We start from the raw sequence: 27,646 nt of genomic DNA, 5'->3' as shown, positions 1-27,646 counted from the left end.
GAGTGAAGAAGTTCCTCCTCAACTCCGTTCTAAACTGCCCCCCCTTTATCTTGAGGCTGTGCCCCCTAGTCCTACTGTCTTTTTTGAGCGGGAAGAGTCTCTCACATTATATGAATACATCCTTAGACATTGAATATTAGACATTAGATGCTACACTAATTCCTCAATCCCTCTCACCACATCCCTGACCTCTCATCAGAAACATACCTCTTTCTTGAACCAGTTTACAATGTCCCCTCCCTTTCTTCCCTAGAGTATTCCTCAATTTAATTATTCTTTAGTTGAAAACATTTCTTCTAATCTTTAATTTAAGATAATGATATTTGAATTTTTGCTGTAATGAAATCTTACCCTGGTTTCCACACACACACTATAATTTGCAATGAATTGAAGATTGTCCAATTAGATGTCATTGAAAAGGACCTTATAGAGACTGAATGTTTGTGTTATACGTTTTGTTCAAATCTTCCTTCACTTTCTCCCACTCAATGTCCCAGGCAGCACCAATCTCTGCAGGATTTGCTCCATATCTATTAGCAAAATCCTTATTGAACATGTAGAAAACTTTTTTCCAATAGGATGTTGCCTCTGCAGTTTGATCCCGTTGAATAATCCAGGATTTGTAGTAATCATTGACTTTCTTGTAATCTTTGTAGGGTACCCATTCATCATTTGTGTCTTTATTTTTTAATCTTGAATTGCTCGCTACTGCAGCTGTACAAATATCCACTGAAAGAAACTTACTTTTTTCCCATCGATAACCATTGAGTCCTTCTGGTCTGTGCTGTTTACTGAAATGCTCCGTGTGCTCAACGGTCTCTGATTCACAAAAAACACGACAGAAAGGACATTTCCGTGTGCAGCTGAATAACCCTTTAAATAGTTCCTCATTTGGTTTTACAGATAATGTTTCAATCTTCGCTTTAACATCCCAGCCTGTTATGTCACTGAGGAGAATCTTCTCAACCTCTGCAATGAATGGTAGAACTGCTTCTGCAAATTTGTTGGCATTGCTGTCACTCTGGAATAGAACGAGGTTCATCTCATCTTTGGACATTGTGATTCTTGTCTTTAACTGTTCAACAAACAAATCAAGGAAATGCTGAACATTTCCAGAAATATTTTGGGACACTGCATCTTTAACAACCTCTTTTGTATGATTACTGATCTCTGTGAGAATTTCTTTTGCGAGATGTGTAAACCTCATCTTTCTGTTAACTCGTTCTTTGCAATATGCAATAACTCGATCATGGAGCCAGTTCTTTGCAAAATTCTCAAAGTCAGTGAGATATCTGTAATAATCTTCAAAGCTGCTCTTTTGTTTTAAATGCACCAGAAGTTCCACAATGAAGTTATTGCGAAGCTTGTACTTTCCCTCAGTGTCTGTCTTTCTCATATTGTCTACAATTTTCATGCTGAGTTCTTCCAGTATGGCATCTCTGACAGCTGGCATGAAACAAGACCTTGCAAATCGTTCTGCTTGTTTTTGATTCTGATCCTGTTCTTTGTAATTATCCATGAAAAGGTCAAAGTATTGATCTTTTTTGCTTTCCAGTCTGTTCCGTGGATCGTGTTTATTGATAAACCTGGTCTGCATGGCCCTGAACCTTGGTGCTGCATAACCACACATGTGAAGTTTAAACTCTGCCCTGAAAATCTCACTCATTTTAAACTTTGAATCTGAAATCTTGTTGATTTTTTCCTCCATATAGTCCAAAAATTCAATGCAATATTTATTATCATAATCCATGTCCACTTTTGTAATTTTATCAATATGCTGCCTGCATTCAGTCTCGAGTGACTTTGATATTAGTCCCGCCCGTTTAAGATCTGATTGTTGGACAGATGTTGCAAATCTCTTAAACTTGGTCATCGTAAATACATTGATGTGTTTCTCATCAATCTGAAAGCTCTGGGCCCCGAGCTGAGAGAGGGGTTCACTTTCCAGTTTGTTATTAATCACTCTCCCTTGTGTTTTTGTGTCGTCTCTCAGGAGATTTTCAATTTCCACTTCAATGTTTTTCTCTGCGCACGGCTGATAGTTCAGTTTGGAGAGTGTATCACGCCACATGTCTTCAAATTCAGTTTTCAGTTCCTCATCACCTAACTCCAGCTGAACTTCTTTGCACCATTGTAAAAGGTCCTTGACTTGTTTTTCAATTTGCTTAGTACATTCATTCCAAATAGCATCCACTTCCTGTAATCCCATGAGTCTGTTGAGAGTATCCTTACATTTCTGTATTAAATTGTCCTGAAGCTGGCTACACACTGTGGAAATGCTTAGCTTAAATTGCTCCTTATATTTCTCCATCAGCTGTACATTATCAGCACCACTTTCAAAGTGTGCCATTAGTTTATTAAGGGTGCTGTGCTTTCTCCTGTCAACCTCTTTCCTGATCGCCAATTCCAGTTTTGGGAGCAGTTGTTTTAGATTACCTTTTTCATTGTTCATTCTGTTCTCAGCTTCAGTTGCCCATGAATGTGCAAATTTGCGGAGTTCCCATTCCCAGTCTTTGTACTTCATGGAGAGCTGGTTATAAGCCTCAGCAACCAGACTATTCTGAAAACTGAAAATGAAATTCTCATTTTTCACCTGATCCCAAAGCCCAGTCATCCATTTGATAAAGTCTGGAATTGTTAAAGCTCTGTCAGATCGGCCACGTTCTGATAAACAACGAAGTAGACACTTCTTCAGTTCAAAGACCTGTTCACAGTATCCAGAATTGACTGCAGCCATCGGGGGGGTGCCGTGCCACAGACCAGGGATGTACCAGTTGCTCTTATCAGGATCATAGTCCATCACATCGGAGAATTTTATTTGGTCTAACTTCTCCAGTTTTGCTGCAGCTTTTGTCATTTGATCCAATTGTTCCAGCAGTTTCTGACGACTCCTCAGATTCTGATCATGTGCACACACATCTCCAACATTCTGGTGGACAAACTGACAGATTGGCCCTTTTCCTGTTTGTTTCATACGAATTAAGGAATGGACGACAATCTGCAAAACGTCTTTCATCTCTGTGGGATTTTCCATTCCCATATTTACTAAAGTTAAATTGCTTAACCCGATTACAAATGTTGCCAGTTCATTATCGTGCTCGTAACTGTCTGTAAGAGTTGCGAGTTCTGGAGCTTTCAGCCCCTCAGTGTCAATTACCAGGACAAAGTCACAGCCCAGATCTGTTGCCAGGCTCCCTGTAACTTGGATAAACTGCATGAAGGCTCCTCGTGTACACCTGCCACTACTCACAGCAAACTGCAAACCAAACATTGTATTTAGGAGCGTGGACTTCCCTGTACTTTGGACACCAATCACTGTTACCACAAACACACGGGAAGCATTTCCCACCTTCTTCGTCACTTCATTCATGACTGCAGTGACCCATTGAACAGGAATATTGGAAACATCTCCATCAACAAGTTCCAACGGGAACCCGTCCAGCAATAGTTCAGCCGCAACATCCGGTAACCTCAAGATGTTCGGGTCTGCCGCTCTTTTTGCTTTGCCACTATCTGTTGTCACTGAAATCTCATAAACCTGGCCAAGTTCCCTCATGAAGTGCTCGAGTCCAAGGGAACTATCAGACATCTTCTGATCCAAATCCTTCAGTTCACTCACCTTCTGCTTTGAATCTTTGTTTAGCTTTTTATACTCATCACGTAACTTTGACATTAATTCTCTTGATTTATTGTCCAGATTCAACTTCAACCACTGTAGAAATAAAACTCTCTCTTCTCCACAAGTTGATGTTAGCACCGTAATGAATTTCCTCAGCTCCTCCGATAGACGCTGCTTGCGCTGAGCTTCTCGAATTATTTTCTTCTTTTGGTCCAATTCATATTTATATTCTTCTGTGCTCTTATCCCCACGGAGTTTCATGCGGGACCTCTCCTTCTCAGCTTGAGACCAATCTTGCCAAGGCTTCCCATGGAAAGGTAAAACTCTCCTTTTGTATTCATTAATGGGTCCAGGGTTAAGTTGTCTCAATATACTAGAAGCCTGTTGTTTGCCTTGTTGTATTTTAGGATCATTTTCATCGACCTCAATCCCACTATTCCTCGCAATCTTAGCCATTTGCTCCAGGTTCAGGAAGCTCTGCTCTCTTTTATGAGTTTGAATCATTTGTTTTATTCTGGAACAAATATTTTCAACAAGTTTTGCATCATTCATATTTGTCCGAACAATGCATTGTGTAGATTTTAGCCTTAGATCTTCGAATAGTTTCTTTGTCTGTCCTGGTGTTATTTTTTGCTGACTGCTATTGGAGTTAATTATGAGAAAGAACATTGCTGGTGACTGTGTGAGAGAAGCGAGGAACTTTCTTTCTGTCTCACCAATTACATCAATGAAAATAAAGAGGGCAGCAGAGACTTGAGCAAGAAAGTGAGTGTTGCTGTGGTACATTTCAGCACTGCCTCGGAGGTTAATGAATGCAACAGCCTCAGGGAATATGTCCAGGTTTCTTTTCCCAGAAGGAAGATACCAGCAGACCTCAGCGAGTCCATCCGATATTCCACGGGGAACATTCCCATATTCCATCTCGGAGTGCAGGAAGATATTTTGCTGCAGCTGTGTCTGGCTCAAGGTGAGGTTGAGAATTTTGGACTTGGAGATCGTGCACCTTCCAAGTCTGATGAAGGAAATGGTTGGCATGGCTGCAGTTACAATGGGCTCCTGCCGGAAGCTATTGCTGCTTATAAGGGATTCTGGGCACCATTTTTTGACAATAGACCGCATGGCCCAGAGGAGGAGAGTGACACCAGATCCATCCCCCTCCTTTGCTGCACTATTCCAATCTGGCTGCAGAAAAGGTAATGCAAACTGGCACAGGGACATCTTCAACATCAGCTCCTGTTGCAGCAAGCCATCTGCACAGAGGAAAACTGCAGCAATAATATCGAGAGGATTAATCCCCAAAATCTCAGTTTGCCTTTCTTCAAAGAAACCACTGAAACCTTCCTCAGTATCAGTCTGACCTTCTGATTGCTGAGCAAGTGGCCATTCAGGATTCCTTGCCACTGAGTTGGCAGAAAGGATTTTTTGGAGAAAATGCCAAGGGACATCTTTCAGCTGAGTTGGCTTATTGTCCTTCAGTTTATCCCAGCAAATCTCCCTCATGAAGTTTAGTGACAATTTGTGAGGATAATAATTTTGTAATCCCAAGTCATTAACAATTTGGGGTGGCCTATCATTATGAGATACGTGGGATTGCTCAGTTCTATCCCTGAAATAATCTGTGTGTTTGATGGTGGTTTTCTCCTTTTGATTGAGGTATTCGGATCTCACCAGCGGTTCTCTGTCTTCAGATGAATCTTTGTCTGCTGATAAATTCTGTAATGTTACTTTTAGAAGCTCCACGTCTGATAAAAAGATTCCACATGGGGTCATCACTGCATCACGGACTTGCGGAGTCAGCTCTTGGTTAATTTCTGCACACATTATCTGCAATACTGTTCTGGGATCTTTATTTTGTGTCTCAGTGACTCCAGCAGTCAGTGCTGTGTAGAGCAGGAAGGCTTGACATTGCGTCACATTCATTGTCTTCATCTCACTTCTGTAGGTTTCAATCTTATCTAACTGAGAGATCAGATATTTACGGTCATCCTCTGTTAAAGGTTGATTCAGTATTCCACTCGGTTCATAGGACACTGGGTGCAGAAGTGCAGTCAAGAGGATAGATATGTACTGATCTCCAGTTTGTTTGTAGAACTGCTGCAGTTTAAACAATGCTTTTCCCAGCTCACTGCAGACATTGCTATGGATTTCATTCCCAACCTCCAGCCCCTTCAATTTTCTCACCAGTTTCTTGATGTATTCTTCTGCTTCTTCGAAACTGGAGATGGTTAACGTTTCCTTATTGCTAGGGATGTCACTCAGCTGCTGCAAGACTGATGAAATGCTTGGAAAATCCAGACTCCGTATCATTTCTTGAGGCTGTAGCAGATCTGATATTCGCACTGTCAAGTACACTTTATCTACGTCCGTGATGTATTTCCCTGTGGCACACTGTAAAACTTTGCTGATGAATATCTGAATGGCCCGGGTTCCTGTCCTGTGTCTTCTCGAGGGCTCGGGTTCCTGTCCTGTGTCTTCTCGAGGGCTCGGGTTTCTGTCCTGTGTCTTATCCAGGGCTCGGGTTCCTGTCCTGTGTCTTATCCAGAGCCCGGGTTCCTGTCCTGTATCTTATCCAGAGCCCGGGTTTCTGCTCTGTGCCTAATCCAGGGCCTGGGTTTCTGTCCTGTGATGTACTGGAAAGGCAGGCTGGTGTTTAATGTCGCTAGCAAGTTTGAGGTTCCTGTTTGTGTCCTTTGCTGGCCAATCCTGTCCTCTCACCACGTGGATTGAGAGCGATCGGTGTTCAAGGCATGGGAATAGCTGTGGACATTTGAAAACAAAGTTATCAGATGTAAATAGCTGCACTAATTGACATAAACAAATTTGATCATTAAGTGCAATAAAAAAATGTTTACATTGTGCAGGGGGGCACCGGTCTTGAGGATGATCGTGGAAGATATGATAACCTCATGGTTATCTTTCATAGGCAGTAGTGATCATAATACGATTGAATTTTACATTCAGTTTGAGGGAGAGGTGAGTTGGTCAAAGACTAGTATTTTAGACTTAAACCTTTGCCCTCTAGTTTTAGACTCCCTAATTTTTGAGGAAAGATATTGACTATCCAGCTGATCTGTGCTGCTCATTATTTTAGAGACCTCTATAAGATCACCTCTCAAGCCTTCTATGCGCCAGATAAAAAAGTCCCAATCTATCCAGCCTCTCCTTATAACTCAATCCATGAAGTCCTGATAGCGTCCTTGTAAATCTTTTCTGTACTCTTTCTAGTTTAATAATATCCTTTCTATAATAGGGTGACCAGAACTGCGCACAGTCTTCCAAGTGTGGCCTTACCAATGTCTTCTACAACTTCAACAAGACATCCCAACTCCTATATTCAATGTTCTGACCAATGAAACCAAGCATGCTGAATGCCTTCTTCACCACTCTGTCCACTCGTGACTCCACTTTCAAGGAGCCATGAACATGTACCCCTAGATCTCTTTGTTCTCCCCAACACCCCACCATTAACTGAGTAAGTCCTGCCCTGGTTCAATCTACCAAAATGTGTCACTTCGCATTTGCCTAAATTAAATTCCATCTGCCATTTGTCAGCCCACTGGCCCAATTGATCAAGATCCCACTGAAGTTCGAGATTACCTACCTCACCATCCACCATACCACCAAACTTAGTGTCATCTGCAAACTTACTAACCATGCCTCCCATATTCTCATCCTAATCATTCAGATAAATGACAAATAACAGTGGACCCAGCTCTGATCGCTGAGGCACACCACTGGTCACAGGCTTCCAGTTTGAAAAACAACCCTCTACAACCACCCTGTGGCTTCTGTCAAGAAGCCAATTTTGTATCCAATTTGATACCTCACCCTGGATGCTGTGAGATTTAACCTTATGCAGCAATCTACCATGCGGTACCTTGCTAAAGTCCATGTAGTCAATATCAACTACACTGCCCTTATCTATCTTCTTGGTTACTCCTTCAAAAAACTCAAATTTATGAGACATGAATTTCCACCCACAAGGCCATGCTGACTGTCCCTAATCACTCCTTGTGTCTCTATATTACTGTAGTGGCAAACATTTGAGTATTTCAGAATAAAGATAATTGATACATTCCAATGAGAAAGAAAAATGGTTCAGTCAAAATGTTATAGCAGTATTAAAGAAAAAGAATATAATTGTACAAAGACGGATAACAGGTCTATAATTACCAGGGTTGTCTCTACTCCCCTTCTTGAACAAGGGGACAACATTTGCTATCCTCCAGTTTTCTGGCACTATTCCTGTAGACAATGAGGATCTAAAGATCAAAGCTAAAGGCTCTGCAATCTCCTCCCTAGCCTCCCAGAATATTCTAGGATAAATCCCATCTGGCCCAGGGGACTTATCTATTTTCAGACTTTCCAGAATTGCTAACACCCGCACCCCACCCCCCCCATGAACCTTGGTCCTGTCTAGTCTAATAGTCTGCATCTCAGTATTCTCCTCAACAACATTGTCTTTCTCCTGTGTGAATACTGACAAAAAATATTCATTTAGCGCCTCTCCTATCTCTTTCGACTCCACACACACTTCCCATTACTGTCCTTGATGGGCCCTAAACTTACCCCAACAATTGGTGAAAATTACTGCCCTGGTTAGAAAGGCAACAATTGACTGAATATAGAATTAAGGAGCCCTAGCAAAACTGAAGTTAATGGGAATCAGTGAGTAATCTCTCTGCTGGTTAGTCATACCCAGCGCAAAGGAAAGTGGTTGGTGTTCTTGGAGGTCAAACTCTCAGTCCCAGGACATCACTGCAGGGTCATGTCCTCGGTCCAACCATCTTCAGCTGTTTCATCAATAACCTTCCCTCCATCATAAGTCAGATGTGGGGATGTTCACTGCGTCGTTCAGCATCATTCACAACTCCTCAGTAACAGATATAATCCAGGTCCAAATGCAGCAAGACCTAGACAATATCCAGGCTTGGGCTGATAATTGGCAAGTAAACTTCATGCCACACAAGTGCCAGACAATGACCATCTCCAACAAGAGAGAATCTAACCATTGGCCCTTGACATTCAATGGCACCATTGCTGCATCCCTCATTACAGACATCCTGGAGATTACCATTGACCAGTAACTGAACTGGACTAGCCATATAAATATTGTAACTACAAGAGCAGATGAGAGGCTAGCAATCTAGTAGCTCATTACTGACTCCCCAAAACCTATTGGAATAAGCCAGGAGTGTGATGGAATACTCTCCACTTGCCTGGATAGGTGCAAATCCAACAACACTCAAGAAGCTCAACACCATCCAGGACAAAGCAGCCCCGCTTGATTGGCACCATTTCCACAAACATTCACTCTCTCCACCACTGATGCACAGTGGCAGCAGTGTGTACCATCGACAACATGCACTCACCAAGACTCCTTAGACAGCACCTTCCAAACCCAATACCATCTGGTAGGGCAAGGGCAACAGATACATGGAAACACACCACCTGAATGATCCCCTCCAAGCCACTCATTATCCTGACTTGGAAATATATCACCTTTCTTTCACTGTCGCTGGACAAAAATCCTGGAAGTCCCTTCATGTCAGCACTATGGGTGTACCCACACCACAATGACTGCAATAGTTCAAAAAGGCAGCTCATTGCCACCTCCTTAAAGACAATTAGGGATTAGCAACAAATTCTGGCCTAGCCAGTGATGGCGGTATTGCATGAACAATAAAAATAAATCCATGAGTCATGACTACAGCTACAGAAACGCCTGACTGTACATTTATCTGAAGAATCCCCTATCACTCTTCCACCTTTCTTTCTCCCCTCCTGCAGCTCAGCCACCCGTGGTGTCACAGCACCATGGTCCTTCTGCACACCTCACCACGTATCCAAAACTAAAGAAATTAGTGAGCAATATCAACTCAGGACACTCCTGCACAACCTGCTTGGATCTCTCACATTACCTTAGTGATGCTCCTAACCTGGCTGTGACCACCTCCCTAAATGTGCTATCCAGATAACCACCAGCCTCATGACTTAACCACATTGATTCCAGTCACCACCCAAGCACCAAATCCTGGATCTCAAGCTTCTGCAGCTGATAACACCCCCTGCAGATGTGTTTATCTGGGGCACATGGTGCCTCCCACTTCCCACGTGCCAAAGGATGCATTTGGCTGAGCTCCCTCCCCACCCCCACCCATAAATTAAATTTACAAACTATTATAAGTAGAATAATTACTCACCAATCAGCTTATTCCTCTGGACCAAATAAGAACTAAATACTGGAGGCTAAAAATGGTAGAAAAAGAATGTCGTACCTTCTGTCCTGAACTTCCTCACTCACCAAACTCCCAGCTTTTCACCCTGTCCGAGCTGCGCTGTTTTTTAAGTTGCACTCAGGCTCCTGTTTTCATGCTACCTGAGACTCAGAGAAATGTCTGTTCTTCCGCAGCTACAGAATCCAGATGAAACTATCTACTCAATTGACTATTTCAGCTGCTGTCCGGTAAAGAGTTTGTTTATCTAGGAAACTTAAGAACAAAGAACAAGAAAATTACAGCACAGGAACAGACTTTCAGCCCTCCTAGCCTGCACCAAACATGCTGCCTGACTTCCGGGGACCATATCCCTCCATTCCCATCCTCTTCATGTACTTGTCAAGACACCCTTTAAAAGTCAGCTTTCACTACCTCTCCCAGCAAAGGGTACCAGGCACCCACTACTGTGTAAAAAATCTGCCTCGTACATCTCCTTTAAACCTTGCTTCTCGCACCTTAAACCTAAAGAAGTCTATAAGGTTATCTGACGCATGGACAGATTGGATAGTCAAAAGCTTTTTCCCAGGGTGGAAGAGTCAATTACTAGAGGGCACAGCTTTAAGGTACAACATAAGAACATAAGAAATAGGAGCAGGAGTAGGCCAACTAGCCCTTCGAGCCTGCCCCGCCATTCAATAAGATCATGGCTGATCTGTCGTGGCTCAATTCTACATTCCCGCCCTCTCCCCATAACCCTTAATCCCCGCTCTTATCACAAACCCATCAACCCGCGTCTTAAAAATATTTAGCGAGGCAGCCTCCACCACTTCAACGGGCAGAGAATTCCAGAGATTCACCACCCTTTGAGTGAAGAAGTTCCTCCTCAACTCCGTTCTAAACCGCCTCCCCTTTATCTTGAGGCTGTGCCCCCTAGTCCTACTATCCTTTCTGAGCGGGAAGAGTCTCTCCACCTCTATCCTATCCATCCCATTCATCATCTTATACGTCTCAATGAGATCACCCCTCATTCTTCTAAACTCTAACGAGTACAAGCCTAATTTATTCAGCCTCTCCTCACAGCTCAACCCCCTCAACTCTGGCATCAGCCTAGTAAACCTCCTCTGCACTCCCTCCAAGGCCAAAATATCCTTACGTAAGTACGGCGCCCAAAACTGCACATAGTACTCCAGCTGCGGCCTCACCAGTGCCCTATACAGCCGCAGCAAGACCTCCCTACTTTTATATTCAATCCCCCTCACGATGAAGGCCAGCATCCCATTCGCCTTCCTGACCACCTGCTGCACCTGCAAGCTGGGTTTTTGCTACTCATGCACAAGGACCCCGAGGTCCCTCTGCACCGTTGCCTGCTGCAGTTTATCGCCACGTAAGTAATAACCCTTCCTACCATTATTCCTACCAAAGTGGACCACCTCGCACTTGCCAACATTAAATTCCATTTGCCGTTTCCTGGCCCATTCGCCCAGCCTATCTAGATCCTTCTGTAGACTCTCCCCACCCGCCGCACAATTTGCCGTTCTACCAATCTTGGTGTCATCAGCAAATTTCGACACCCTACACTCGGTTCCCTCCTCCAGATCATCTATATAAATGGTAAATAGCTGAGGCCCCAGCACCAAGCCCTGGGGCACTCCACTAGTCACCATCCGCCAATCCGAATAGCACCCATTGACCCCCACTCTCTGCCTCCTATTTGACAACCAGTCCTCTATCCACGCTAACACCCTACCCCCAACTCCATGCCCCCTGACCTTCTGCAATAACCTCTTGTGAGGTACCTTGTCAAACGCCTTCTGAAAATCAAGAAAGACCACATCCACCGGCTCTCCTCTATCCACTGCCCTAGACACATCCTCATAGAACTCCAGTAAATTTGTCAGACACGACTTCCCTTTAACGAAACCGTGCTGTGTCTGCTCTATCAAGCAGTTCCCCTCAAGATGCCTAGCTATTTCCTCCTTGATGACGGATTCTAACATTTTACCTACAACAGACGTTAAACTAACCGGCCTATAATTCCCTGCCTTTTGCCTGGCACCCTTCTTAAACAATGGCATAACATTAGCCGTTTTCCAATCTTCCGGCACTTCCCCGGAATCCAGCAACGTCTGGAAAATAACCACCAAGGCATCCGCTATCACCTCCGCCATTTCTTTCAGGTCCCTCGGATGCATTCCATCTGGTCCTGGAGACTTGTCCACAATCAGTCCCTCCAGTCTGTCGAGCACCGCCTCTCTAGTAACAGTAATATCATCGAGACCCTCCAGTCCTACCACCTTTCCATCTCTAACACCCGACAAATTATTCACGTCCTCCTCCGTGAAGACCGAAACAAAAAAGTTATTCAAGACCTCAGCCGTATCCCCATCCCCTACCACTAAGTCCCCCTTCTCATCCTCTAAGGGACCAACGTTCACCCTAGCCAGCCTCTTCCTTTTTATATATTTATAAAAACTCTTGCTATCCTTTTTTATATTAAGCATTAGCCCAGCTTCATAGTTTCTCCTATCCTTCTTTATCAACTTCTTTGTCAATCTTTGTTGACATTTAAACCTCTCCCAATCCTCTTCTCGCCCACTACTCTTAGCTACTCTAAACGCCTCCGCTTTTAATTTAACACTTTCCTTCACCTCCTTCGTTATCCACGGCTTATTACCTCTCCTCCTACGGTCCTTTTTGACCATTGGAATAAATTTCAGCTGAGCACCAAGAAAGATCTCCTTAAAGATCCTCCACTGCTCCTCAGCAGACCTACCTTCCAACGCGTTTCCCCAGTCCACATTCGCCAATTCTTCTCTCATCCTACCATACTCCCCTCTGTTCAAACAAAGGACGCGCGTCCGGGAACCCACTTTCTCCTCCTCCATCTGCACCAGAAACTCCACTATACAATGATCACTCTTCCCAAGAGGATCCTTCACCGCAAGGTCCCTAATTCTACCCGCCTCATTACATAGCACCAGATCCAAGATAGCTCGCTCCCTCGTCGGCTCCAACACACACTGTTCCAGGAAACTATCCCGGCAGCATTCCAAGAACTCCTCCTCGAGCCCACTGCGTCCAACATGGGTCGACCAATCTATATGTAGATTGAAATCCCCCATAACTACGGCCGTCCCATTCCTGCACGCCGCACTTATTTGCGCGTTAACAGCCCGCCCCACCTCCAGATCATTATTCGGGGGCCTCTTGACGACACCCACCAGCGTCTTCCTCCCTTTGCTGTTCCTAATCTCCACCCACAACGATTCCACCCTCTGCTCCTTGGCTCCAATATCATCCCTTGCTACCACCCTGATGCTATGGTTAATCAGCAGAGCTATGCCCCCAACTTTTCCCTCCCGCCTATCCTTCCTAAACACTTGATACCCCTGGACATTCAGCTCCCAGTCCCTGTCACCTTGCAGCCACGTCTCTGTAATGGCCACCAGATCGTATCCATTTGTGCCGATCTGCGCCACCAGCTCATCCACTTTATTCCGAATGCTTTGTGCATTCAGATAAAGTGCCTTCATCCCAGCCTTCACCTGGATCCTATTTGCCGGAACGCCACCAACCATACTCACGCCCCCTACTCCCTTTATTATTGGGACATCCTCGGCCTCTTCCCTTACCTGTACCGTCTCCTTAACTTTAGACCCTGTAATGTCACCTACCCTCGCACCCTCCCCCCCCTAATTAGTTTAAAGCCCTGTCTATAGTCCTCTTTACTCGATTTGCCAGCACTCTGGTCCCAGCACGGTTCAGACCAACCCCATCCCACCCGAACAGGTCCCACCTACCCCAATACTGATGCCAATGCCCCATAAATTCAAACCCATTCCTCCCACACCAATCCCTGAGCCACCCATTCACTTCCTTAATCTTATCAACCTTACGCCCGTCTGCACTCGGTTCAGGCAGTAGCCCAGAGATAACCACCTTGTCGGTTCTACTTTTTAATTCCATTCCCAGCTTTTCATACTCCCTCCCCAGATCCTCAGTTCGCATTTTGCCTACGTCGTCGGCACCCACGTGTACCACAACGACCGGATTCTCACCCTCCCACTCCAGGTTCCTCTGCAGCCCAGCTGCGACATCCCGTACCCGAGCACCAGGCAGACAACACACCCTTCTGTGCACTTTGTCATTGTGACAAAGGACAGTGTCAATACCCTTCACCCCACTATCCCCAATTACAACTACGTTCCTTTTCACCTTCTCTTTGCCTATGTCCTGCTGCATCACTGTACCGTGTGCAGTTTACTCACCGACCTCACCTGCCTCGTCCTCTTCCAGACTGGAAGCAAGAACCTCAAACCTGTTATGCAGCTTGAGAGGCTGAGGCCTCCTCTCCCCACCCTCCTTCCTCCTCTCAGCAGCCCCCTCTTGTTCCTGACCCTTAGAGTTAGCCAGTCTAGGGGGGGTGGATGTCACTTGCACCCCATTGACAATGGCACCCTTTCTCCCCCTGATGAGCCTCAGTGTCTGTAGCTCAGAGGCCAGCTCATTTACCTTGAGCTGGAGCTCCTCCAGCAACCTGCACTTACTGCAGACATGGTCACTGGGAAGGACCCTGGGGTCCACCAGTTCCCACATCATACAGAAACCACACATACAGAAGCCACACAAGGGGCAAGGTTTAAAAAAGATGAACGAGGGAGATTTTTTTTTACACAGGGAATGGTCGGTGCCTGGAACTTGTTGCTAGGGGAGGTAGTGGAAGCGATACGGTAGTGACTTTTAAGGGACGTCTTGACAAATACATGAATAGGATGGGAATAGGGGGATATGGTCCCGGAAGGGTATGGGGTTTTAGTTCAGTCGGGCAGCATGTTCGGTGCAGGCTTGGAGGGCCGTAGGACCTGGTCCTGTGCTGTAATTTTCTTTGTTCTTTGTTCTATGCCCCCTAGTAATTAACTCTTCCACCTGGAAAAAAGCTTCTGATGATCCACTTTATCCACCATGCCTCTCACAGTCTTATAGATTTCTATCAGGTCTCCCCTTAACCTCCGTCAATCCAGTGAGAACAAACCAAGTTTCTCCAACCTCTCCTCATAGCTAATGCCCTCCATACCAGGCAACATCCTGGTAAATCTTTTCTGTACCCTCTTCAAAGCCTCCACATCCTTCTGGTAGTGTGGCAACCAGAATTGAACACTGTATTCCAAGTGCAGCCTAACTAAGGTTCTATAAAACTGCAACATGACTTGCCAATTTTTAAACTCGATACCCCGGTTGATGAAGGCAAGCATTGCCGTATGCCATCTTAACTACCATCTCCACCTGCATTGCCACTTTCAGTGACTAGTGTACCTGTACACCTAGGTCCTTTTGCCTATCAATATTCTTAAGGGTTCTGCCATTTACTGTATATTTCCTATCTGTATTAGACCTTCCAAAATGCATTACTCACATTTGTCTGGATTAAACTCCATCTGCCATCTCTCTGCCCAAGTCTCCAACTGATCTATATCCTGCTGTCGCCTCTGATGGTCCTTGTCGCTATCCGCAAAACCTTTTGTGTCGCCTGCAAACTTACTAATCAATCCAGTGACATTTTCCTCCAAATCGTTTATATATATTACAAACAGCAAAGGTCCCAGCACTGATCCCTGAGGAACACTACTTGTAAAAAGTCTGACAACACCAGGTTTAAGTCCATCCGATTTATTTGATAGTAAACTCACAAGCTTTTGGGGTTTGTCCCTTCGTCAGGTGAATGGAGAGCTCTGGCCTCAGACAGAGCATATAAAGCACACCAAGATTGGTGGAACGGCAAATTGTGCGGAGGGTGTGGAGTGTCTGCAGAAGGATCTAGATAGGCTGGGCGAATGGGCCAGGAACTGGCAAATGAAATTTAATGTTGGCAAATGTGAGGTGGTCCACTTTGGTAGGAAGAATGGTAGGAAGGACTATTACTTACGTGGCAAAAAACTGCAGCATGCGACGGTGCAGAGGGACCTCGGGGTCCTTGTGCATGAGTAGCAAAAACCCAGCTTGCAGGTGCAGCAGGTGGTCAGGAAGGCGAATGGGATGCTGGCCTTCATAGCGAGGGGGATTGAATATAAAAGTAGGGAGGTCTTGCTGCAGCTGTATAGGGCACTGGTGAGGCTGCAGCTGGAGTACTGTGTGCAGTTTTGGTCGCCGCACTTACGCAAGGATATTTTGGCCTTGGAGGGAGTGCAGAGGAGGTTTACTAGGCTGAGACCGGAGTTGAGGGGGTTGAGCTATGAGGAGAGGCTGAATAAACTAGGCTTGTACTCGTTAGAGTTTAGAAGAATGCGGGGAGATCTCATTGAGACGTATAACATGTTGAATGGGATGGATAAGATAGAGGTGGAGAGGCTCTTCCCGCTCAGAAAGGACAGTAGAACTAGAGGGCACAGCCTCAAGATAAAGGGGGGGCGGTTTAGAACGGAGTTGAGGAGGAACTTCTTCACTCAAAGGGTGGTGAATCTCTGGAATTCTCTGCCCGTTGAAGTGGTGGAGGCTGCCTCGCTAAATATTTTTAAGACACGGGTTGATAGGTTTTTGATAGGCAAGGGGATTAAGGGTTATGGGGAGAGGGCGGGAATGTGGAACTGAGCCACGACAGATCAGCCATGATCTTACTGGATGGCGGGGCAGGCTCGAAGGGCTAGATGGCCTACTCCTGCTCCTATTTCTTATTCTTAAGCACAGACAGTTTACAGATTACTGATTAGAATGCGAATCTTTACACCTAACCTGCTGTTCAAGTCCTAAAGTGGCTGACAATGTGAGTGGTAGGAGCACTGATCACAGTTTAAAGAGATGTGTATTGTCTCCAGACAGTACAGTAAGTGAGGTTTTACAAGTCCAGGCAAGTCACGGGGGTTACAGATAGTGCGACATGAACCCAAGATCCCTGTTGAGACCGTCCTCATGTGTGTGGAACTTGGCTATCAGTCTCTGCTCAGCGACTCTGCACTGTCGTGTGTCGTGAAGGCCGCCTTGGAGAATGCTTACCCGAAGGTCAGAGGCTGAATGCCCACGACCACTGAAATGTTCGCCAACAGGAAGGGAACAGTCTTGCCTGGTGATTGTCGAGCGATGTTCATTCATCCATTGTCGTAGCGTCTGCATGGTCTCCCCAATGTACCATGCTTCGGGACATCCTTTCTGGCAACGTATCAGGTAGACAATGTTGGCCAAGTTGCAAGAGTATTTACCATGTACCTGGTGGATGGTATTCTTACGTGTGATGATGTCATCCATGTTGATGATCCGGCATGTCTTGCAGAGGTGCTGTGGCAGGGTTGTGTGGTATTGTGGTCACTGTTCTCCTGAAGGTTGGGTAGTTTGCTGCGAACAATTGTCTGTTTGAGGTTGTGTGGTTGTCTGAAGGCAAGGAGTGGGGGTGAGGGGATGGCCCTGGCGAGATGTTCGTCTTCGTCAATGATATGTTGAAGACTCTGGAGAAGATGTCGTAGCTTCTCCGCTCCGGGGAAGTACTGGACGACGAAGGGAACTCTGTCCACCGTGTCCCGTGTTTGTCTTCTGAGGAGATCGGTGCGGTTTTTCGCTGCGGTGTGTCGGAACCATCGATCTATGAGTCGTGCGCCATATCCTGTTCTATGAGGGCATCTTTCAGGGTCTGGAGGTGTCTGTCACGATCCTCCTCATCTGAGCAAATCCTGTGCGTACGGAGGGCTTGTCCATAGGGAATGGCTTCTTTAACATGTTTAGGGTGGAAGCTGGAGAAGTGGAGCATTGTGAGATTGTCTGTGGGCTTGCGGTACAGTGAGGTGCTGAGGTGACCGTGTGTCCAAGAATGCAACTGATTCTGGGGAATAGTCCATGGTGAGTCTGATGGTGGGGTGGAACTTGTTGATGTCATCATATAGTTGTTTCAGTGATTGTTCACCATGAGGCCAAAGGAAGAAAATGTCATCTCACAATGACAATCTCACAATGCTCCACTTCTCCAGCTTCCACCCTAAACATGTTAAAGAAGCCATTTCCTATGGACAAGCCCTCCATATACACAGGATTTGCTCAGATGAGGAGGATCGTGACAGACACCTCCAGACCCTGAAAGATGCCCTCATAAGAACAGGATATGGTGCTCGACTCATAGATCGACAGTTCCGATGCGCCACAGCAAAAAACTGCACCAATCTCCTCAGAAGACAAACACGGGACATGGTGGACAGAGTACCCTTCGTCATCCAGTACTTCCCCGGAGCGGAGAAGCTACGACATCTTCTCCGGAGTCTTCAACATATCATTGATGAAGACGAACATCTCGCCAGGGCCATCCCCTCACCCCCACTCCTTGCCTTCAGACAACCACACAACCTCAAACAGACAATTGTTCGCAGCAAACTACCCAGCCTTCAGGAGAACAGTGACCACAATACCACACAACCCTGCCACAGCAACCTCTGCAAGACATGTCGGATTATCAACATGGATGACATCATCACACGTGAGAATACCATCCACCAGGTACATGGTAAATACTCTTGCAACTTGGCCAACATTATCTACCTGATACGTTGCAAGAAAGGATGTCCCGAAGCATGGTACATTGGGGAGACCATGCAGACGCTACGACAACGGATGAATGACTAGCTTGTACTCGCTAGAGTTTAGAAGAATGAGGGGAGATCTCATTGAGACGTATAAGATGATGAATGGGATGGATAGGATAGAGGTGGAAAGACTCTTCCCGCTCAAAAAAGACAGTAGGACTAGGGGGCACAGCCTCAAGATAAAGGGGAGGCGGTTTAGAACGGAGTTGAGGAGGAACTTCTTCACTCAAAGGGTGGTGAATCTCTGGAATTCTCTGCCCGTTGAAGTGGTGGAGGCTGCCTCGCTAAATATTTTTAAGAAGCGGGTTGATGGGTTTTTGATAAGAGAGGGGATTAAGGGTTATGGGGAGAGGGCGGGAAAGTGGAACTGAGCCACAACAGATCAGCCATGATCTTATTGAATGGCGGGGCAGGCTCGAAGGGCTAGATGGCCTACTCCTGCTCCTATTTCTTATGTTCTTATGTTCTTATGTTCTTAATGAACATCGCTCGACAATCACCAGGCAAGACTGTTCCCTTCCTGTTGGCGAACACTTCAGTGGTCACGGGCATTCAGCCTCTGACCTTCGGGTAAGCATTCTCCAAGGCGGCCTTCACGACACACGACAGCGCAGAGTCACTGAGCAGAGACTGACAGCCAAGTTCCACACACATGAGGACGGTCTCAACAGGGATCTTGGGTTCATGTCGCACTATCTGTAACCCCCGTGACTCGCCTGGGTTTGCAAAACCTCACTTACTGTACTGTCTGGAGACAATACACATCTCTTTAACCTGTGATCAGTGCTCCTTCCACTCACATTGTCGGCCGCTTTAGGACTTGAACAGCAGGTTAGATGTAAAGATTCGCATTCTAATCAGTAATCTGTAAACTGTCTGTGCTTTATGTGCCCTGTCTGAGGCCAGAACTCTCCATTCACCTGACGAAGGGACAAACCCCGAAAGCTTGTGAGTTTACTATCAAATAAATCGTTGGACTTAAACCTGGTGTTGTCATACTTTTTACTGTGTTTACCCCAGTCCAACGTGAGTATATCCACATCATGAACACTACTTGTCACAGCCCTCCATTCAGAAACACACCCTTCCACGGTTACCCTCTGTCTTTGACTGAACCAGTTTTGTATCCACCTTGCCAGCTCACCTCTGATCCCATGCAACTTCACCTTCTTGTCAAAGGCCTTACTGAAGTCCATGTAGACAACATCCACTGCCCTACCCTCAATCATTTTCGTCACTTCCTCAAAAAACTCGATCAAGTTCGTGAGACACGACTTCCCCTTCACAAAACCATGTTGCCTCTCACTAATACATCCACTTATTTCCAAGTGGGAGTAAATCCTGTCTTGAAGAATCCTCTCCATTAATTTCCCTATCACTGTTGTAAGATTCACCGGCCTGTAATTACCTAGATTATTCTTGCTACCCTTCTTAAACAAAGGAACCACATTGGCTATTTTTCATTCCTCTGGGAACTCCCCTGTAAAAAGTCTGACAACACCCGGTTTAAGTCCAACTGATTTATTTGACAGTAAACTCACTAGCTGTCAAATAAATCGGTTGGACTTAAACCTGGTGTTGTCAGACGTTTTACTGTGTTTACCCCAGTCCAACGCCGGCATCTCCACATCATAACTCCCCTGTAGCCAGTGAGGATACAAAGATTTCTCTCAAGGCCCCAGCAGTTTCCTGCCTTGCCTCTCTCAGTACTCTGGGGTCTATTCCATCAGGCCCTCGAGACTTGTCTATCTTAATGTTTCTCAAGAATCCCAATACCTCCTCCTTTTTGACCTCAACATGACTCAAACTATCTACACATCCTTTCCCAGACTCATCATCCATCAAGTCCTTCTCTTTGGTGAATACTGATGCAAAGTACTCATTTAATATCTCACCCATTTCCTCTGGTTCCATGCATAGATTCCCTCCCTGACTCTTGAGTGGGCCAATCCTCTCCCTGGCTACCCTCTTGCTCTTTATATATGTATAAAAATCCTTGGGATTTTCCTTAATCCTTCTGGTCAATGCTTTTAGCCTTTCTTACTCCTTGTTTAAGTTTCTCTCTACTTTCCTTGTATTCTACACTTGCTTTGTGTGTCCCCAGCCTCCTAACTTTGACAAATGCTTCCTTTTTCTCTTTGACTCGGCTCACAATGTCTCTCGTTATTCAAGGTTCCCAAAACTTGCTATACTTATCCTTCATCCTTACAGGAATATGCCGGTCCTGAATCCCTATCAACTTGCACTTGAAAGCCTCCCACATGCCAGATGTTGATTTGTCCTCAAACATCTGGCCCCAATCTACATTCTTGAATTCCTGCCTAATATTGTTGTAATTAGCCTTCACCCAGTTTAGCACCTTAACTTGAAAAGCACTAAATTTTAAAAAGAGGTTGCTTTCATCCACCAAACTCCCAGCTTCTCACAATTAAAAATCAGACGTGCACTAGAACAGTCTGTGCAAAGCTGCTGTTCTCCTTTCAACAAAAGAGATTGAGGGGAATTTGACTGAGATGTACAAGATTATGACAGTTTTGGATAACAAAGAAAAGCTGTAAATATCAGGACTAGGGGACACAGATTTAGGTTTTGGGAAAGGGATGTGAGGAAGAATGAGTGGTATTGACCTGCAAATAACTGACAACGGGGTTGGTGGATTCAATTCATGATTTCAAAAGGAACTTGGATGAGTTAAGTAAGCCTGCAGGGATATAGTGAGGAAACGGAGCTAATTGAATTGCTCTACAGTATGGACTCCATCTTATAGGTGTCACCAAGGACCGAGGCTTGATCATTGGCATGTTGTTCTGGGCATTGCTCTCGGTCTGCAGAAGGTTTGGGAGGGAGGAACATTAGACCAGGCAGAGCAGCAGCAAATGCTGGGGGAGGGACAAGCAAGATTTTGAGACAAATTTCTTCCCTCTGTGGATACAAGGCAGCTTTCTTCCTGTGGATTCCACACAACAACATCTCCAATGTTGTGCCTGAGAATCTGTGTGCCCTCTCACTCAATCTCGGAGCCATCCTGCAACATGTTAGTCAGATCATTTCTACTTTCAGATGCTTTCAGTGGAAGACGGCACAGACCACTCCAATATTCTGCTCCCAAAATTTCATCCAATCAGCCTCAGGTACTAAAGCTGATGGTATCTGTATGGTACCACCAGGCAGATTCACATGTTGGTCAATTTCAAATCGGATCAAAAATTATTTGCTAACCCGACTTTGACACGTGTTTTCAAACAATTCTGATGGAAGATTATTGACTTGAACCATTAACTTGGTTTCTCTCTGCAGATGCTGTTAACGTGCTGAGTTTTTCCAGCATTGACTATTTCTCTTTTATTATCACTGTCCCCATTTCACTCTTTCACCAAAACAGCTCCTTTTCTATTTTAGCCTGCTCAATGTTCACACATTTGCTAGACTTAGAAAGTCTCGGTTGGTTTGCTGCAGAGTCACGTCAATAATCTTTACACAAATTTCAGATCAGACAAAGGGAGATGGGCATCGCCAAAGGGGAATGTGGCACTGAGTGGCACACACAGCATAATGAGATAGAAAGGCAGAGACAGTGACAAAGACTGAGATAGAGTGGTAGATTCGAACAAACCTTCCCACACTGGATAGCACACTCAGATAGAGATAAACACAAAGGAAGGTGAGACAGAAGGAGAGCTAAGTGACAGCAGTAAGTCAAGAATAGATGGTTCAATGCAAATAACAAAATAGAATTACCAGATTGACCAGTTGTCTTTTTCAGTGGACAGCGTAGCTCAGGATTTCTAAATGAACCTTTTCAATGATGAGTGTTTGCTTTTATATCAATGCATATTTCACTTTTGGTTCTATTCTGGTCACTGTCAATTCTATTCTGGTCGCTGTCCAGCCTTTTGCAAGTTCAAAGAAAACATGTGACTGCTAGCACTTGGCTGTTGAAAATGATTACAAAGCCAGCTGAGAATTTCAGATCAGACAGTGGCACATATAAGGATAAGAACATAAGAACATAACAAATAGGAGCAGGAGTAGGCCATCTAGCCCTTTGAGCCTGCCCCGCCATTCAATAAGATCTGTAGTGGCTCAGTTCCACTTTCCCGCTTTCTCCCCATAACCCTTAATTCCCTTGCCTACCAAAAACTTATCTACCCGTGTCTTAAATATATTTAGCGAGGCAGCCTCCACCACTTCAACGGGCAGAGAATTCCAGAGATTCACCACCTTTTGAGTGAAGAAGTTCCTCCTCAACTCCGTTCTAAACTGCGCCCCCCTTATCTTGAGGCTGTGCCCTCTAGTCCTGCTGTCCTTTCTGAGCGGGAAGAATCTCTCTACCTCTACCCTATCCATCCCCTTCATTATCTTATACGTCTCTATAAGATCCCCCCCTCATCCTTCTAAACTCCAACGAGTACAGACCCAGTCTATTCAGCCTCTCTTCATAGTCCAACCCCCTCACCTCCGGTATCAGCCTAGTGAACCTCCTCTGCACTCCCTCCAAGGCCAAAATGTCCTTGTGTAAGTGCGGCAACCAAAACTGCACACAGTACTCCAGCTGTGGCCTCACCGGTGCCCTGTACAGTCGTAACAAGACCTTCCTGCTTTTATATTCTATCCCCCTCGCTATAAAGGCCAGTAATAATGATAGTAATACAATTACTGGTCCAGTGGCTAAAGAAAGCAGCAGCCTGTGATTTCTTGAGGAAAAAAATAATAATTGGAAGGGAACCAACTATAAACAACTGTGAAGCCAGAAATACAAACACAGCAGCTAAAATATAAACATATTATTTAAAAGCATAGAAATTGGCCAAAAAGGAAGGTATGCTGGAATTAGCTCAGCCTAAATGCGAAGCAACAATTCTTCCTGGAGACAGGCTCCTGAAAGATTCAAGCTTGGACAATTAAAAACCAGAGGTGCACTAGATCACATTAACATGTGTAAAAGTCAAGTTAGACATACCCTGACAAATAGATCATCACGAGACACATGAGGCACAAGTTTTTCCCCTTTTTTGCCCCTCTTTGAAGTCGGGAGACTAGAAGCTGCCAGAGACTAAGTTTGCCTATCTGAGGTTTTGCTGTTTAAGTATATATCCTTCTGTGAAAACTGCTGTCAGGATCTCTGTCCAGGAGTATTAAAAGGATGAAAATCTAATATCACATGAGCATATGTGTTTTAATGCTAACTAACTCTGAAGGAGGGTGGGTGTATGTCTGTGGGGTATTGCTTTTAAATTGGAACAACAGAGGGAGCTAGCTGTTAAGAAATACACTGTGTCATGTTTACGTCTTGTAATTGGTAAAAGTTAGACTAATTTTTGTTATATTCTACTGGGCGGCACAGTGGTTACCATTGCTGCCTCATAGCGCCAGGGACCCAAGTTCAATTCTGGCCTTGGGTGACTGTGTGGAGTTTGCAAGTTCTCGCCATGCCTGCGTGGGTTTCCTCCCACAATCCAAAAATATGCAGGATAGATGTATCAGCCACACTAGATTGCCCCTTAGTGTCAGGGAGATGAGCAGGGTAAATACGTGAGGTAACCGGGATAGGGCCTGGGTGTGACTGGTATTCTCACATGCTCAATGGGCCGACTGGCCTCTTTTTGCACTGTAAGATTCTTCAATTCTAAATCATGAGACATATTAAGGATTTGGAGGCTTTGGGGAGGGTACAGAAAAGATTTCCCAGGATATTGCCTGATATGGAGGGCATCAGCCATGAGGAGAGGTTGGAGAAACTTGGTTTGTTCTCACTGGAACGACAGAGGTTGAGGAGCGACCTGATAGAAATCTACAAGGTTATGAGGAGCATGGACAGATTGGATAGTCGGAAGCTTTTTCCCAGGGTGGAAGAGTCAATTACTTGGGGGCATAGGTTCAAGGTGCGAGGGGCAAGGTTTAAAGGAGATGTACGAGGCAAGTTTTTTACACAGACGGTGGTGGGTGCCTGGAACTCATTGCCGGGGGAGGTAGTGGAAGCAGATACAATAGTGACTTCTAAGGTGTGTCTTGACAAATGTATGAATAGGATGGGAATAGAGAGATATGGTCCCTGGAAGGGTAGGGGGTTTTAGTTTAGTCGGGCAGCATGGTGGGTACAGGCATGGAGGGCCGATGGGCCTGTTCCTGTGCTGTAATTTTTTTTGTTCTATTATGCTGACAAAATGTCCAAGCCAAAAGAGCCGAGCAATCACAAAGGGCAGATGTAAATAGCGCAGAGGGCAGCAGGCTTAAGAGAAGAGCTGTTCAGCATTGGGAAAATAGTGCTTTAGCTGCAAGAAGCAAAATCATTGGCAGTCAGAGAAAAGGCAGGAAAATATCCCACAGAGAAACAAAATAATCCATTATTAAGGATTTGAAAAATCATAACCTAATCAAACAGTCAGCATGGCTTCATGTAAGGGAAATCATTTCTGACTAATTTGTTAGAGCTTTTTGAGGAAATCTCAACCAGAATGGATAGAGGGGAACCAATAGATGTTGTATTTGGACTACCTCACAAAAGGTTAAGTCATAAGATAAGAGCCCATGGTGTCAGGGTGGTGTATTAGCAAGGATAGAGAACTGGTTAATGGGCAGCAAACAGCAAGTAGGGATGTTGGGTTCTTCATCAGGTTGGTGACCTGGAACAGTGTGGTTACATAAGAACTAGAACAGGAGTAGGCCATCTCACCCCTCAAGCCTGCTCCGCCATTCAAAAAGATCATGATTATTTACCCAACCGCTCACCATAATCCTTAATTCCTTTACTGTTCAAAAATTTATCTATCCTTGCGTTAAGAACATTCCATCAGTTAGCCTCAACTGCAGGAAATTCTACAGATTCACAACCCTTTATGTGAAGAAGTTCCTCCTCAACTCAGTTCTAAATCTGCTCCTCCTTATTTTGAGACTATGCCCTCTAGTTCTAGTTTCACCTGCCTGTGGAAACAACTTACCTGCTTCTATCTTATCTAGTCCCTTCATAATCTTACATGTTTCTATAAGATCTCCCCTCATTCTTCTGAATTCCAATGAGTACAGCCCCAGTCTATTCAGTCTGTCCTCATAAGCCAACCCTCTCAACTCCAGAATCAACCAAGTGAATCTCCTCTGCGCCCCCTCCAGTACGAGTACATCCTTTCTCAAGTAAGGAGATCAAAACTGGACACAGTACTCCAGGTGTGGCCCCACCAGCACCTTATACAGCTGCAACATAACCTCGCTGTTTTTAAACTCCATCCCTCTAGCAATGAAGGACAAAATTCCATTTGCCTTCTTAATTACCCGCTGTACCTGCAAACCAACTCCTTGAGATTCCTGCACAAGGACACCCAGGTCCCTCTGCACAGCATCACACTGCAATTTTTTACCATTTAAATAATAGTCCATTTTGCTGTTATTCCTACCAAAATGGATGACCTCACATTTACCAACATTGTACTCCATCTGCCAGAATGTTTCCTACTCATTTAGACTATCTACATCTCTTTGCAGACTTTCAGTGTCCTCTGCACACTTTGCTCTGCCACTCATCTTAGTGTCATCTGCGAATTTTGACACACTACACTTTGTCCCCAACTCCAAATCATCTAAATCATAAACAATTGCGGTCCCAACACTGATTCCTGAAGCACACCGCTAGTCACTGATCGCCAACCAGAAAAACACTAATTTATCCCACACTTTGCTTTCTGTTGTTAACTAATCCTCTATCCATACTAATACATTACTCGTAACACTGTGCACCTTTATCTCATGTAGCAGTCTTTGGTGCGACATCTTGTCAAATGCCTTCTGGAAATCCAGGTACCCCACATCCACAGGTTCCCCATTGTCCTCTGCACATGTAATGTTCTCAAAGAAGTCCACTAAATTAGTCAAACCTGTCCTTCATGGACCAATGCTGCATCTTACCAATGGGACCATTTATATCCAGATGTCTTGCTATTTCTTCCTTGATGATAGATTCAAGCACGTTCAGCTAACCAGCCTATAGTTACCCACCTTTTGTCTATCTCCTTTTTTAAACAGTGTCATCACATTTGCTGTTTTGCAATCTGCGGGACCACCCCAGAGAAGTGAATTTTGATAAATTACCACCTTGTGCATTTGCTATTTCCCCCGCCACCTCTTTTAGCATCAAAAAAGAAAGAAAATTACAACACAGGAACAGGCCCTTCAGCCCACCAAGCCTGCACCGACCATGCTGCCTGATCTAAAACCCCCAACCCATCCGGGGTTCATATCCTTCTATTCCCACCCTATTCACGTATTTGTCAAGACGCCCCTTAACAGTCACTACAGTATCCATTTCCACTACCTGCCCCGGCAACAAGTTCCAGGCACCCACCCCTGTGTAAAAAATCTGCCCTGTACCTTTAAACCTTGCCCCTCACACCTTAAACCTATGCCCCTAGTAATTGACTCTTCCACCCTGGGAAAAAGCTTCTGCCTATCCACTCTGTCCATGCCTCTTATAATTTTGTAGACTTCTATCAGGTCGACCCTCAACCTCCTTCGCTCCAGTGAGAACAAACCAAGTTTCTCCAGCCTCTCCTCATCGCTAATGCCCTCCATACCAGGCAACATCCTGGTAAATCTTTTCTTTACCCTCTCCAAAGCCTCCACATCCTTCTGCAACCAGAATTGAACACTATATTCCAAGTGCAGCCTAACTAAGATTAGAAACATAGAAAGATAGAACAGTACAACACAGTACAGGCCCTTCAGCCCTTGATAGGAATGGCCACAGGAGATTCCTGCACTACCTCTCTATCTCTCTTCCTCTGTCTGGTGGTCACCCGTTCTCTTCTTGCTGTGGAGCCTGAGCCTGCAGTGTGGCCACCTCTCTATATGGGCTATCCATGATACTCTCTGACTCGTGGATGCTCCACAGACTCTCCAGCCGCCGCTCCAGCTCTGAAACTCGAGCTTCCAGGGATTGTATCTGGAGATACTTCTTGCCCACATGCTGACCCAGGGGACTGAAACTGTCCCCAGCCTGCCACATAGAGTAAGAGGAGCAAACCACAGCTTGGAGCTCACCTGTCATGTCTTAACCCTTTAAATTAAACTTTTAAAGATGTTTTGTTTCAGATTATATCCAATTCTCTCGAGCCCTTCTTTCCTGCTCCTCATTACTACCGAATATAATCTTTTCAAACTATAAACCACAGAAGTTACACAGAAACACTATTGTAGTGTCTAGCAACAACTATAATACCAAGAACAAAAAGAAAAAAATAACACTTACTCACCAATCCGCACTCTCC

General features: G+C 45.0%; 1 protein-coding gene across 1 annotated transcript; it reads right to left on the bottom strand.

The window, feature by feature from the left end:
• Positions 1 to 424: 424 nt before the first annotated feature.
• LOC145348551 (interferon-induced very large GTPase 1-like) lies at positions 425 to 27,426 on the bottom strand. Its single transcript, XM_080196745.1, has 2 exons — positions 27,176 to 27,426; positions 425 to 6,152 (listed from the first exon to the last, which is right to left on the bottom strand). Exons 1-2 carry the CDS (start codon positions 27,424 to 27,426, stop codon positions 425 to 427), a joined length of 5,979 nt encoding a protein of 1,992 aa, XP_080052871.1.
• Positions 27,427 to 27,646: the final 220 nt, after the last annotated feature.

This window comes from Carcharhinus amblyrhynchos, chromosome 1 (genome assembly GCF_965287045.1).
Source record: "Carcharhinus amblyrhynchos chromosome 1, sCarAmb.v2.hapA, whole genome shotgun sequence".
NCBI lineage: Eukaryota > Metazoa > Chordata > Chondrichthyes > Carcharhiniformes > Carcharhinidae > Carcharhinus > Carcharhinus amblyrhynchos.
Note: the sequence above shows the minus strand (reverse complement) of the source record. Positions and strands in the feature narration are given on the sequence as shown.

Coding starts and splice junctions, on each gene's coding strand:
- LOC145348551 (XM_080196745.1), bottom strand. CDS start 27,426: ATGACAGGTGAGCTCCAAGCTGTGGTTTGCTCCTCTTACTCTATGTGG. Junction 6,153..27,175: donor CCACAGCAAGAAGAGAACGG/GTGACCACCAGA, acceptor GCTCTGGATAAG/ACACAGGACAGGAACCCGAG.